The following is a 13,009-nucleotide window of genomic DNA, read 5'->3' as shown; positions in this document are numbered from 1 at the left end:
AAACTTTCCAGTGTGTTTTGACAGTAGCTTCTTGACCCCGCAAACCATATCAGAGACAGGTCTTTTGAGAATAGTAGTGTTAAGCTGTTCGTTCACCTTAGCAGATGTACTGTGTCTTCTGTTGCTATACTTTGTAAAGCAAAAGATAAGGACTGTTTCTGAAAGGGTCCAAAGAAGCTGAAGTCAAAAACCAGCAGTACACAAGTTGGTCTAACTTTGTGATGTTGTTAAAGCCAGCCGTCCTTAAGAGGATCTGTTTCTTCCTCCTCTCTTTCCCTTTCTGCAGAAGCTTGCTGCTTGTGCTCAGGCTGTCCTTCTTGCAGATTTTGGGAACACTCGCCCTCTTCTGCAGCTGGCAGAGGGGAAGCAGTTGTGGATTTTGGAGTCTGCAGCCATGAGTGTTTCAAAACTTCATCTATGCACAACCTCTGAGACGTATTGGGCTGGAGCAAATGGCAAATGAGGTCCTTGCACTCTACAGTCAGACATTTTGATTTGGGGAAGGAAATCCTATGTTGTTTCTGATTACAGATCATTTTCCTGACATTGGAATCATCGAATGGCATTAAAGCGTAGACCATTGTATAGAGGATGACACCTAGACTCCATATGTCAGAAATCCTGGGGTCGCAAGGAATACCCTGTAGCACTTCAGGGGCTGCATATGCAGCAGACCCGCAGAAGGTTTTGCTGAGAATAATTCTTCCGTTTTCATCCCGAGACAAGGATTTGGAAAAGCCAAAGTCTGACAGCTTGATGTTGAGGTCTTTATCGAGAAGGATGTTCTCACATTTCAGGTCCCTGTGAGCAAAGTCCAAGTCATGGCAATGCTTGATGGCAGAAGCTAACTGTTGAAACATGGTGCGAGCGATGTCCTCTTTCATAGCTCCCGTGTTCGTGATGTAGTCCAGGAGGTCTCCATTCTCCGCCAGCTCCATCACAATGTACACTTTCCCAGCTGCTGTCTCAAAAATGTCATAGGTTTTGATGATTGAGGGGTGCTGCAAATGTCTCAAAGCCTCTATTTCCCTGGGGAGAAATCTTTCCAGGAAGTCCTGAGGAGTTTTCCTCTTGTTGATTATCTTGACGGCCACATTGCATTTCAGTGAGTTGCAGTAGGCAGATTTCACTTTTCCGTAAGACCCTGCTCCTAGAGTGTTGCCTAGGCTATAGCCTTTCTTTTCAAGCACTGCAGCATCATCCATGGTGGGAGAGCTGGGGGGACCTGCACGAGGTGGTGCCGCTCTGCATCATGCAGGGTGGCAGGTGGCATGCCCACACACCATGGTGGCTGCCTGGGGTGCCGGTATGGCGGGCGGGTGGGCCACCCAGCGCTGGTTGCTATGTGATGTCACCCCAGCGCTGGCCGCTATGTGATGTCACAGGCAGCCGCTGCTGTGCAGGGCACGGGGAAGGCGCTTTCAGTCCTGTTGTAAATCTACTGGATGATTGTTATCCAGCGCAAAACTGAACATCAGGTTCCTGACACATATCAGTTGTGCTCTGCCTTCTTCGCAAAATGATCTTTACATTTAGTTCTGCTAACAAGAAGGAAGTAGCTTAAATCTTATTCTTTCCTAAAATGTACCTAAGCCTTTTTATATTTATTCACGTTAAGTGAAATTTTGTCTGTTGTCTTTTTTTATGTCTCGGATGGTCTTTCAGGCCCCACATGGGCTTGCTTCTGGCATACAGTGGCCTTGCTCCTTGTCAGCCAGCTTTGCTCAGAAGGGATGGGATGCTGCTTGTCTTCACCGGGGCTGTATTCGAGAACTGGGTTTGTTTCCTCGTGGGCTTATTAGGGGAAGGAGATGGCTGCCCTAAAGTTTGTTTCCTTGTTCATCCAGCCCCTCCATTTTGTAGCTCTGATTGCCTGCTTTTGTGGGGTTTGCAGCTGGCTTTTTCTCAAACCCTTACTCAGTGGGGGATTTATATTTTGACTTCCAGCTTCTGGTGTTCTTGAGAAAGGCTCACACCAACACCTTCCTCAGAAGGGCTCTGAAGATTACTGGTTTGCATGTTGATTGCTTCTTTGTAATCAGCATCTGGGGCTTTTTGCTTTGTCTTAATTTCAGCTTTTTCAAATTTGTTTTTACAGCTGCTATATGCCTGACTCCAAAGACTGATGATGGTGATGACAACACAGGGGCTAGGGGCAATCCTGCCTTGTCCACCAGTATGGGTGACAATGTCATTCTGAAGAACAGAAGCGGTACTTCTGACAGCCACACTGGGGCTTTTGTTTGGTTTTTTCCCTCCCATTCTTTGAAACTTTTGGCTAATTTTTATAATTAGCCTAAAAAATGAAGAGCAATTTTTACCATACATAGCCTGCACTCAGAGCTGTGGTTGCTCCAGTATGAGCTGACCTTTGAGGGTGAGATGAACACTGGTGTGGTGTGATCCAGCCTGGAGAAGCACCAAGCACCTTTTAGCAGGAAGCAGGCATAACCAGATGTGTACACTTCTTGCACCAAGTCGGAGTACAAGACAGCTAGCCTGTGTAACACTTGGCAGCCTTGACATTTGCTCTAATCAGGTGATGTTTTACTGAGGAAGCATCCGTGGAAAATCTTATGCAGCTCTTCGAGCCGTGCCTGCAGCCTCCTGTAAGGTCTGGGGTGTTTGTTGCTGTTTGTCTTGGTGGAGAGCTTCCTCTTGTGTGGTTTCTGCTGCCACTTCCAAAACTCACATTCCTGGCTGTGGAGAAACCCTTCCAAGGGACTTGATTTTTACGGTTTATCTTCTAAAAATCAGTTGATTGATGTGGCATTGCTGGGAATCATGACTGCAAGAGATTAGTAACTTTTGCTTTTTTTAGTTCATAAATAATTGAGGGCTAGTTTTTTTCCTTAAGAAAAAAGGTACTCATGAATGTATGTAAAGGGAATCCATTTACTAATACTTCTGTGCTTTCAGAGATGTTCTTTAAGGACTGAACTGCCTAAATAACAATGAAGCTCTTAGGTAATTTTAAAACTAATTATTTCATAATGATCACACAATCTGCTTATGTCTATGAAATGTAGGAATTTGCTGTTAGGGTCCGCAGGCAGGTGGTCAGGCCCCAGCCTGCAGTTTGGGTCACTGGACTGATCAGGAGAAAGGAGCAGATGTGACATGAGAGTTGGCTGGATGCAGCAGGCAGCTGCTGGAGCACTACAGAGAGCACCCGGGGAGGTGGCTGAGCTTCACAGGTGATTGAGGAGGAGCACAGGGACCACCTGGGGCGTGGAACCTGGCGAGGTAGAGGTGATCCAGTGAGAGGTATCAGAAACTCCAGATTTGGCTACAGGTGTAGCAAGACTGGCCCCAACAGGAAAAAAGTAATTAGAGGAGGGTTATTTTGGGAGGAGACGAGGGTTAGAGAAAGGGAGGGATTAGAAGAGAACAAGCATGGGAACATGGAGAGAAGTTGTGATACGGGCTGGATGTGCAGAAGCAGGCTATCAACAGCATGTGTGCCGCAAGCCTGGTTCCTGATCTCCTCCCATCTTGTCAGATGATTCCTACCCATTCGCTGGGTGCAGGAGCATTCTCTTCTGGGCATGGGATGCACGTCAAGGCTGGACAGTGCTTGAGAGACCGTGGATGGGGGGGTACGCATGGGTCAGGAGCAGGATGGGGCGTGCGTCTTCTACAGCATTTCAAACTGGTCATGTTCATACCAAGATGTTGCCAGAATAACAGAGAGGGGAGTATGATATCTGAGAGTGATTAATTCCGTGTTGTGCTATTCATGTTTAAAAGCAGGTTGCATTAAATAACCTGTGGGACAGTGTTGGTTTTGTGCTTGCCCTCAAGTGAATTAACCTAGACAGCCCTAGTAAATCAGTCTGGATTCTGCCAAACTGAAGGGCCTTCATGTGTTTGCTGGGAATGTAATTTATTTTCAATGAAATGCTATAAAACTGGATCTCTTGAAGAGGATGTAGTGCTCTTCAGATGGGCTATTCCTGTAACGCCTGCTGTCATGTCTGGTCTCTGCTTCCTGCTGCAGTTCAGCCCCTGCTGTCTGTAATTAGGGAATCAGTAAACTCTTTTTTTGCCAGATATTTTTGCTGTTGTAGCAGATAACGTGCCTTACAGGGCCACATCCAGTGTGCAAAACTGTCTTGTTTCTTGATGATTTGTGATTTTTTTTTTTTTCTTTTTCCTCTCCCATTTTTCAGCGGGTTATTTTCCATTTGCTGTTCCCAAGTATCTGCACTTTCCTATGTGCAAGGCCCAAGAGTGCTTCCTCCCTCAGCCAAAATATCACCCAGAGCTCCCCTAAGGCCGTGAGGTGGTTGGGGGTGAGCGGCGTTGGCAGCGGTGCCCTCCTGGGTGGCAGGGCTGGCTGCAGTCATTACTGGCTGCTTGCAAGAAATCATGGGAGCCCCAGTGGTCCTGGGGACGTGAGGTGTGACGTGGGGCTGTAACACCATCACACGCAGAGGCTGTGGGTGCTTGCATGTGCGGTTTGGGGCTTGGCTCCTGGCTCCTTGCTCCATGCAGGAAAGAGGATGAGGGACCACAAGCGATTCTTGTTCTTGTAAGTGGATGGAAATGATGGGGATTATAGTTGATTTGGGGAACGGCAGGATGTAATTCTTAGAAAGCTGCAAGAACGGTTAGTGAAGAGCCAGTGAAGATGAGGGATGAGTTACTGTAACCTGCAGGAGAAGGCAGGCTCAGATGCCTTAGAGAAGCAAAACACCGATTACACCAGAGATGACTGCTGCTCTTTTCTTTGTGCGGCATGGGTAAGAAAATGCTGAGTAGGAGCCAAGCAGCAGCACAGGGTTTAGTGAGGCGAGTATGTGAGAAGAGAAACGCTGTCAGTCACCCCATGCCATGCTGTGAGCAAACAGCCAGGCTGGAGGGGCCAGGGGAGCGGTGGGGGCATTGCTTTGGGGCAGGAGCCTGCGCTCCAGCTTAATTTTACTGATCCCCCGCGGCCCATGTGAGCTGTGTCTTGCAGCAGGGCGCTGAGTTCGCAGCGGGACTCCCCAGAGGCACCGAGCCCCAAGCTGGTTCCCTCTGCGCTTCACCGTCAGGGCCGGGAGCATTTCCCTGCGGCAGAGGTGGCCACCCCACCATGGTGCAGGGGCTGCAGCTGTGCACCCACCCGAAAGCGGGTTCCAGTGAGGGCTGGGGCTCTGCACTGCTTGCTATTTCTCTGATAATTTAGCTCAAAAGGGAAGCTGTGGTTGGAGATACTTCGTTGTTTTGGAGGACTGGGCTATTTCTCTGCAAAAATAAACGAAATGGATCAGATTGCTCTGGGGAGGGGGAGATGGAGTAATTCCCACTTCCTCACATTTGCATTTGTTGCCTCAACCCCAACTCACTGCGGCTGGCCCCACAGCAGCCCGCTGCAAACCCCAGCTCAGAGCCAGGTTCAGCTGCCCTCCCGGTGAGCCCCTTCCCTCTGCTCCTCCCGGGCACGGCAGCTTTCCTGCTTTTTGAGCAGTCTGCGCTCGCTGGTTAGAGAAACACTTGCTCCCAGTAGGAAACTGGGAGTGTCTGGGAGGTGCCAGCTCCCGCACGCCCTGGGCAGAGGTGCTTGGCGTGGTTTTTGCTAGCACATTCTGTCCTCCCTGCTCCTGCCCGGGGCCTCGGGCTGCCTCCAGCTCCCCCGACGCAGCACCCTGTACCCTGGCCTCCTGCCTGCAGCTCGGCCAGGGCGTTGGCAATCCCGCAGCGTCGGTCTCTGCCTGCTCAGCATGGCACAGCCCGGGGAAATCGGGGCCTCTTACCCTTCACCTTTGTGCTGCTGTCTGGCTGGGACGTTTGCTGCCTGTTTGCTCAAGGGTGCGGTGCGGGTTGCGGTGCTCGCCTGGCACACATGCATGCTGTGGACCCACCTCTGTTCAGAGCTGGTGGGGCACCGTGGGCTGTGGCGTGAGGAAATGAGGTCTGTGCTTTCTCGGGTCAAAATCTAGGGAGAAGCAGGCTGTGCCCTGTCTGCGAGGGGAGCACTGCTCTTATGCTGGAGTCATCGCAGGGCATTTGCTAGTATGTGGATGATGGGATGTCATGGGCTTGGGGTGGAGAAGGAAGGTCCTGGATCAATCTGGGGTTGGCATGTGCGGCTGGGCTGCAGGAAGCCAGGCTGAGAACAGCCTCTCCCCACAGCATCCCTTGGCAGGAGCAAAGAAGGGGAGTTTGACGCTTGTGCCTTGATGCTGGAGAATGTTGTCACACTTCAGGTCCCTGCGGACACTGGGATCAGGAAGGTATTTGGCAGCACATGAGAGCTGGCAGAATGGATTTTGGCCTAAATCTTAAGGCAGCCCCCCCACTGCTTGTGACACACTCTACCATGTCCCCACGTCCCGTGCCATGCAGCTTTCCTGGGGCTCCGCAGGGCTCGCAGCTCCGGGCAGTGGAGGCATGGCTGCTACCCCAGCTCCAGGGAGCAACTGTTTCCCAGCTCTGCATGGGTACCAATTTGTACTGCCATGTTAAACTTCACATTTAGGTTTTGAAAAAGCATTTCTCCAATGCTGCTGACCCTGGGCATGGCAACAGCTCCTGCGGGACCGGAGGTGGCGAGTGCCCAACAAAACCTGCAGAAGCCCCCGTTCCCCCGCGGGCAGGTCGGCAGCCAGCGCCCAGCCCGGACAGTGGCTGCGGGCAAGCAGAAGCAGTGTGACAGCAGAGTACATCCGTTGGGAATAGCCTGGAGGGAGCTTTGCCACTGGGTATAGCAAGTAATCGGCATTAACAGGGCAACAGGGAGTGTGTAAGACTGAATCCTTGTTTCAATGTTTTATTTGAAAACTTCAAATTGTAGCATAGAAGTGGAAAACACTTTGTTGTAAACATAAAAAAAAAAATATGAGAACTTCCCAGGTAGCTTCTTAGGTTTTGGCTTTGACTCTGAATAGGGTTTTACTGAAAAGCTGAAATTTGCTGTAGGGGAAGGTGCCGGCTGTGTGACCCCAGCAGCCGCCGTGGGTCAGCTGCTGGGCCGAGCCCTGGCGCTGCCCGAACCCCGCTGCTTCGCTTCCCAGCGTTGGAGGAAATTCCAACTCACTCTGGGAAGCAGCGGTTGAAGGTAAAACTGTCTTGATCCCCAATGACGCCCAGGCTGTCCCCCCAGTGCCAGGAGCGTTGTGGCACCAGGGCCAGTGCCTCCTCCCCAGGCTGGGCTCCCCACAGGGACAGCCAGCACCCTGCCCAGCCTGACGTGCAGCATCACCCAGGGTCAAATTCCTGAAGGCACCTGTCATTTGCAGGGCCATTAAAAATGATCTGAGCCACACAAATAGCTTTATTTACGTGTTTCCTATCTGGCTGGGCCTGGGAACTGGGAATGCAGTATTTCCAGGAGGTGTGGGAACACCGTCCGGCTCCGGCACTGCTGCGGTGATGGGAGCCCCTGCTCTGGGGCTGTCCCAGCGCCTCGTGCTGGGTGTCGGTGTCACCCTGCCGACATGTGAAATCGGGGCCCGTCCCGCCCGCGGTGGGCAGGCAGGGGCACACTGATGACACGGGCGAATGGTGGTCAGCCTCGGAGCCCGCCGGGGCTGGGAAACCCTGGGCTGGGGGGACAGGCGGGGTTGCGGGCTGGGAAGCCCCCGCTGGGGCAGGGGAGGGCTGTCACAGTGGGGATGGCGGGGACCGGGAAAGGCCGTCCTGGGGGACAGGGGAGGCCGGCGGAGGCTGTTATGGACGGGATGGGGAAGGGCCGTCTGGGGTGACGGAGGTGAGCGGGAAAGGCCACCCCAGCTGGGGACAGGCAAAGGCGGTCCCAGAGGCACGGAGGGACTGGTGTTGCCGTCCTGGTGAGGACAGAGTGGACTGGTACAGGCCGTCCCGGGGGGGTGGTGGCGGCTGGCAGCGGCCATCCTGGGGGACAGAGGGGCCCGGTGGGAGCTGTCCCGGGGGGTGGGGGCAGAGGGCACCGGTGGAGCTCATTCTGGGGAGACGGAGGCGGCTGGCGATGGCCGCCCCGGGCGGTCGGCAGGTACCGGCGGGGGCCGTTCCGGGGGGCTCAGAGGGGCCCGGCGGGGCCGTCCCGGGGGGCGGGGCCGCCGCCGCCCGCCACGTCCCGGGCGCAGCCGCCCCCCCTCGGCCCCGCCCAGCCCCGTAGGTGGGCGTGGCGTGTGCGGAGACGGGCACTCGGCCCCGCCCCTGCGCCGCCGATTGGCCGGGCGGAGCGCGGTGAGGAGGGAGGCGTGGCGGCGCCGGGGGGAAGGCGGCGGGGAGGTGCTGCCGCCATCTTGTGCGTTGCTGGAGCCAGGCGAGCGGCCCGCAGCGTGGCGCCGCCCGACCCCCGCGCTGCTCCCGCCGCGGCCGCCGCCGTTGTCGGGGCTGCTGGCTCCCGCCCGGGGCTGGCGGCGGACCGAGGAGGGGAAGAGCTCGGTGCGGACAGGGGCCCCCCGCGGGGCCCGGCGGCGGCCCCTCCTCCCGCCGCTCCTCGCGTCCCTCCCCGCGGGTTTGTGGCGCTGCGCCGGGGGAGGATGAACGGAGGATAAATGGTGCCCAAGGCGGACAGCGGCACCTTCCTCCTCCTCTTCCTCCTGGTGCTGAGCATCACCGAGCCGCTGCGGCCAGGTAGGGGCGGCGGGGCCGGGGGTGCCGGTCCTCCCTCCGCAGCCTGCGGGCGGGTCCTGGGCCCGGCGCCGTGCGGGCGCGGGGGAGCGAGCGGCGGGCCCGGGGCAGGGCGCGGGGGGCCGGCCCGGCTGGGCTCCGGGCAGCGGCGTCCCCGAGGGGTCGGTGCCGCTGCCGCCCCCCTCCCACCGGGGTCCCGGCGCCGGGAGCAGCCCAGCTCGGCGGTCGCCGCGGCCCCGAGCCGGTCCCGGGCTCGGGAGTTGGTTCAGGCTCAGCTGGCGGCGTCTCCGCAGCCGCTTTGTACTGTTAAAAAGCGGTGGGACCTGGCTGGGTTGTGGGGTGAGGCGGTGGGCCCCTGTGCCGGCTGGCTGGCTCTTGAGAGAACTCTGAGTTAGAGTGAAAAAATTCACTTTAAAGTTGGAAAGCCTGGGTAGGAAACTATGTAGTCCTCCAGGTGGTTAGCAGTGGAAATGTGGCAGCATGACTTAAGTTTTCAGGTGCTTCTTACTTACCCACTCTTACGTTGCGGGCCTTGGGTGCCAACAAAACAAGACAAAAAATCTGTCTTCTGAAGGTGCCGTTTGATCATGCCAGAATGAGTAAAAACCCTGTTTGCGTCTCAGTTCACGTGTCGCCTTCCTTGTTCTGTTCTTGCTTCTTTCAGGGAAATAATATAGTGATGGAGTTTGTGTGGTGGTTACTAGGCTCAGTGCTTTAAAATGTTAAGATGATTGTCTTTGGAGAAATCTTTGGTGTTTGTTGGTTGAAAACTACAGCTTTTCTAGGTATGTCACTCGGTTGGGGTTGCTGTCTGGGTGTTGAACTTGCTTGGAGCTTGGCAGAGCCCTCGTGTGTCTTGGGCTGCTCTTGCCAAAGAGCATCAATAGCCAAAGCGTGAGGCTGCCTGGAGTGGCTTTACAGGTTTGGAAACGGTCCTCCTATTGCACCATGTGACTGCTCCCGGTGGTACTCACTCCTTTATAAACAGGAGAGTAAGAACGATGGTGTACTTTGAAATCCCCTTGTTCTTTCTCTTCAGAATAACTTTTATGACCCAGACTAATAAGACGTAACAGTCTTAGTGAACTGCGTTTAAGCGAGTTCCCAGTACAGCTGAAACACAATTGGGTCAGTGTAGGCAGTCTTACTGAAATACTACCTTAGATGTTGAAACTGCTCTCTGTGTGCCTTGTTTTGTTTTAGCTTGTTTTTTTTGGCAGTGCAGTGTATATATAGGGCTTGTGAGATGCTCTTAAGTAGCCAAAAAAAAAAAACCAAAAAACCAAAACCAACCCATGGGGTTGTTAACCCAGTATTATTACAGCTAGAGGCTTGTATGTGGGAGAAGATACTATGTAAAACTGGTTTCAAGCGACTTCCCTTACAGCTGGCGCCAAGCGCTACAGGCAGCTGAACTGCTAGTTGAAAAGGTTCAGCAGAGATGCATAGTTGTCTGTGTGTGTTTACAGGTGGGTGGGTTTGACCCTGAACTCTGCTGGTGTTGAGCACTGTAGCCAGCTGGAAATTAGAAAATGGCATTTTCCACGTTGTGTCAGAACATTTGTTGCTCCACTTTGAGATCAAATCTCTGTCAGCAGCTGATGCCTGATGCATGAAGACAAATTTTTTTGAGGTTTGCTTCTTAAAGGCAAATTAATGTTTTTCACTGGTGCTCTAGTATATCTGCTTTAAAGATTTGTGGTGCTGTAGCCACACTGGCAGAAGCACCCATCCTGTGGACAAACCCTAACTCTCATCTGCTCAGCTCATACACTGCTGGCTTTGAAACCTGTCGCGTTAGGATGCCGCCGTGGCAACTCCGGCTGCATCCCTTGATTTTTGCTCGAACCGTTTGCGTTCCCGAACCGTAACACGAAGTAGCCCAACTGAACGTAGTATTGCAGCCGGGGCTGGGCGCTGTGTGGGGAGGTTCTGCATTCGGTTTGGGCCGCGCTGGTCCGTCCCGCCGGCGCGCGGCTCGGGTCCGTGCGGCGCCTGAGCTGTCCATGGTGGTGCCCGGCCGCCCTCCGCCGGGGAGCCCTGGCTCCTGCCGCTGGTGTCGGCTGCTTTCGCTGCTTCCTTCATTTCGGAGCTTGAATCTGCTGTCTCAAATAGATCACCCGCTCAGTAGATTAAACAGTGGGTAGGTGGATCCGGAAACAAAAGGTGCAGGTAGGGTAAATCTGGTTCGTGCAATTACAGAGGATGTACAGAACCAAATTTATCATTTTAATCAATGGTGAAGAAGTCTCACTTGTCTATTTTGGGGGAGGTGCATGGATTTTTTGGGGGAGGTGCATGGATTTCCTCAGAGTATTTGGACTTGGAATTCATTTTGCTGATGGTGTTTGTTGTTCTTTCTGCTTCTTTAAACCTGTGTATTGTACCAACTGTCTTACTGGTTTAGAAAGGATGCCTGCAGCTTGCTTAGCTTAAATCTGTGCTTGGAGCTATCAAATGAGTGCTGCAGAGTGATGGGAGGTTTTATGTACTCTGAGATGAATGTGTAGTCCCTTCACAATTCAGTCCCAGCGAATCAGGCACCTCTTTGTACTTCCATGTTAGTTTGACACTAGCTTTGTATCCGTGTTCTTGCTGTGCTCTTCAGATAAATAAAACCTTCTTTTAAGCCTCCTCAACTGTAGCATCTTTTCAGGCAATCTGAAAGGCAGTGATATTTTATGTGGATCTATTTTTTCTGCATTTAGGGTTAATGGGTTTTAGTAAATTAGGAGAGAAATTAATTAAAGTTTCTTTTTTTCCCCTGATTTTTCTGTCTTGGTTACATGAGTCTGTTTTACACCACTGTCATCACTAACAGCATCAGGTGTGTCAGCCCTAGCTGTGGAGACTTCAGATCCCTTCCATGGGCAGTTAGATTTTTCTGAGCCTGTGGACTTTTAATGGTAGTTTTGTGCCTTTGAGAATCTCTGCTTGGATTTTTTTGTCCCAGTGTTTCCCTCTTTCCCGTTCTGTTTTGACCATAAGCTGCTTGTTTTGACTAGTTGCCTGCTTTATAATGCATCGTTGAAAGAATTCTTTCTTTTTTTTTTTAATGTAGGGCATTTCTCCTTGAGTTGTGTTACTCATTATATGTTTGGAAGCTGCTAATGTGAATTGAAGCCGAATGTATCAGACTTTTCCAACTACATGGGTGTACAGTGAAGGACTAACTTAATATTTCCTTTAAACATTTACTGAATTGATTATATCTGGTGTTCGGAGACTTGTTTTTGGTGATATTTACCACAGTAGGGTTTGGCTTAATAATATTTTTTCTGGGACAGCGCAGAACATCTGCTTCAGGTTATATGGTTAGCTGGCTGAGTTATCTTTATGTGAAGAGATATTTCTGTTGTGTGTTAACTGAGTTGCAATAAACTATACCGGTGCTAGTTTGGATTTAGACTGAGTTTCTGAACACTAGTGCATTTCTGTCGGTTGTCTACAGAGCATCAGAGATGTAAATTGTTATGAATTAATTTTTGCAGCATAGTTTGAGAATATGTAAGAAGTTCCTGTTTCTCTTAACATCTATTGCACAATCTAAAAGCAAAGGTTTCAGTGTTTTTATGTAATGTTGGGAACTTAAACAGTCTGGAACGATCAGGACGACATGTTTTGGAATAGTGTTTAGAGGATTAATTAAGATTATCATAGCTGAAGACAATAACATGTTCCCTAACAAGATATTGCTGCTTGGTAATGGAAAACACTTAAACGTGGTCAGGCTTTATATTGGGTTTTGTAATAGTGGTTTAGTACAGAGCCTTTTGAATGTAGGTCATCGGGCTTTCTTATTAAAGCATTTGCCAAGCAGCTAAAAGCCAATTGAGTTCTTGTTCTTGAAGCTTTTTTTATCCACTTCAAAGCTAGCTAGAGGAAGTAATTTCATTACCCAAGTTCTGTTTCAAAAAATTTTGCACAACTTACCTAATCGGCAATGCTTAGAAAGACTTGCCAGTGCAAGAGGTCTAATTAAAAGGCCCTACCACTTTAGCTTAAAGTTTGAACTTGTCATATGCTTTGGTGCTTGCTTGTTGTACGCGACTGACTTGCTCTAGAACTTAATCAATGGGGTGTTCGTATCTTGACACGATGAAGTCCACAAGTGTGTCTAAATTGCCAACTCTTTCTTGTCACTTAGTCAAAAGTTGTAGATCTTAAATGCAAGGCAGAGCTCTTCAGAGTAGAAGTGTAAACACATCTACAGTCAATGTGGTTTCAAGGTGATCTACTTGTCTGCTGGGACTGAACGTGTCTGGCTTTGGCTGGTTGAATTGTGTCAGTTAATAGGAGATCCAAATATATCAGTCATAAAATGTGACCGGGCCCCAGTATTCCTCTGCACTAAAGGGAGTTCGTTGGTAGGCAAATAGAAGTCCTTATTTTGCTTTTTGTTCACTGGTCATACTGTACCTTAGCGAGAGCTGTGGTGAGTAGTATTTATTTGGTTCCACGTCAT

General features: G+C 51.4%; 2 protein-coding genes across 3 annotated transcripts in view; one reads left to right on the top strand and one right to left on the bottom strand.

Annotated features, from left to right (window-relative positions):
- Window positions 1-227: 227 nt before the first annotated feature.
- Window positions 228-1,205, bottom strand: TSSK2 (testis specific serine kinase 2). The gene has a single exon (XM_009940727.2). The coding sequence runs from the start codon at window positions 1,203-1,205 to the stop codon at window positions 228-230; it is 978 nt and encodes a 325-aa protein (XP_009939029.2).
- A 7,012-nt stretch (window positions 1,206-8,217) lies between these two features.
- DGCR2 (DiGeorge syndrome critical region gene 2) overlaps window positions 8,218-13,009 on the top strand; it is a 51,735-nt gene continuing 46,943 nt past the window's right edge. Inside the window, exon 1 of one of the 2 annotated variants that reach the window (XM_075434609.1) lies at window positions 8,218-8,547. In XM_075434609.1, the coding sequence (XP_075290724.1) occupies window positions 8,469-8,547 (79 nt within the window). In that variant the 5' untranslated portion in view covers window positions 8,218-8,468. The remainder of the gene's footprint in view (window positions 8,548-13,009) is intronic. The other variant, XM_075434610.1, reaches the window with a different exon arrangement.

Source organism: Opisthocomus hoazin, chromosome 13 (genome assembly GCF_030867145.1).
Source record: "Opisthocomus hoazin isolate bOpiHoa1 chromosome 13, bOpiHoa1.hap1, whole genome shotgun sequence".
Classification (NCBI taxonomy): Eukaryota; Metazoa; Chordata; class Aves; order Opisthocomiformes; family Opisthocomidae; genus Opisthocomus; species Opisthocomus hoazin.
Note: the sequence above shows the minus strand (reverse complement) of the source record. Positions and strands in the feature narration are given on the sequence as shown.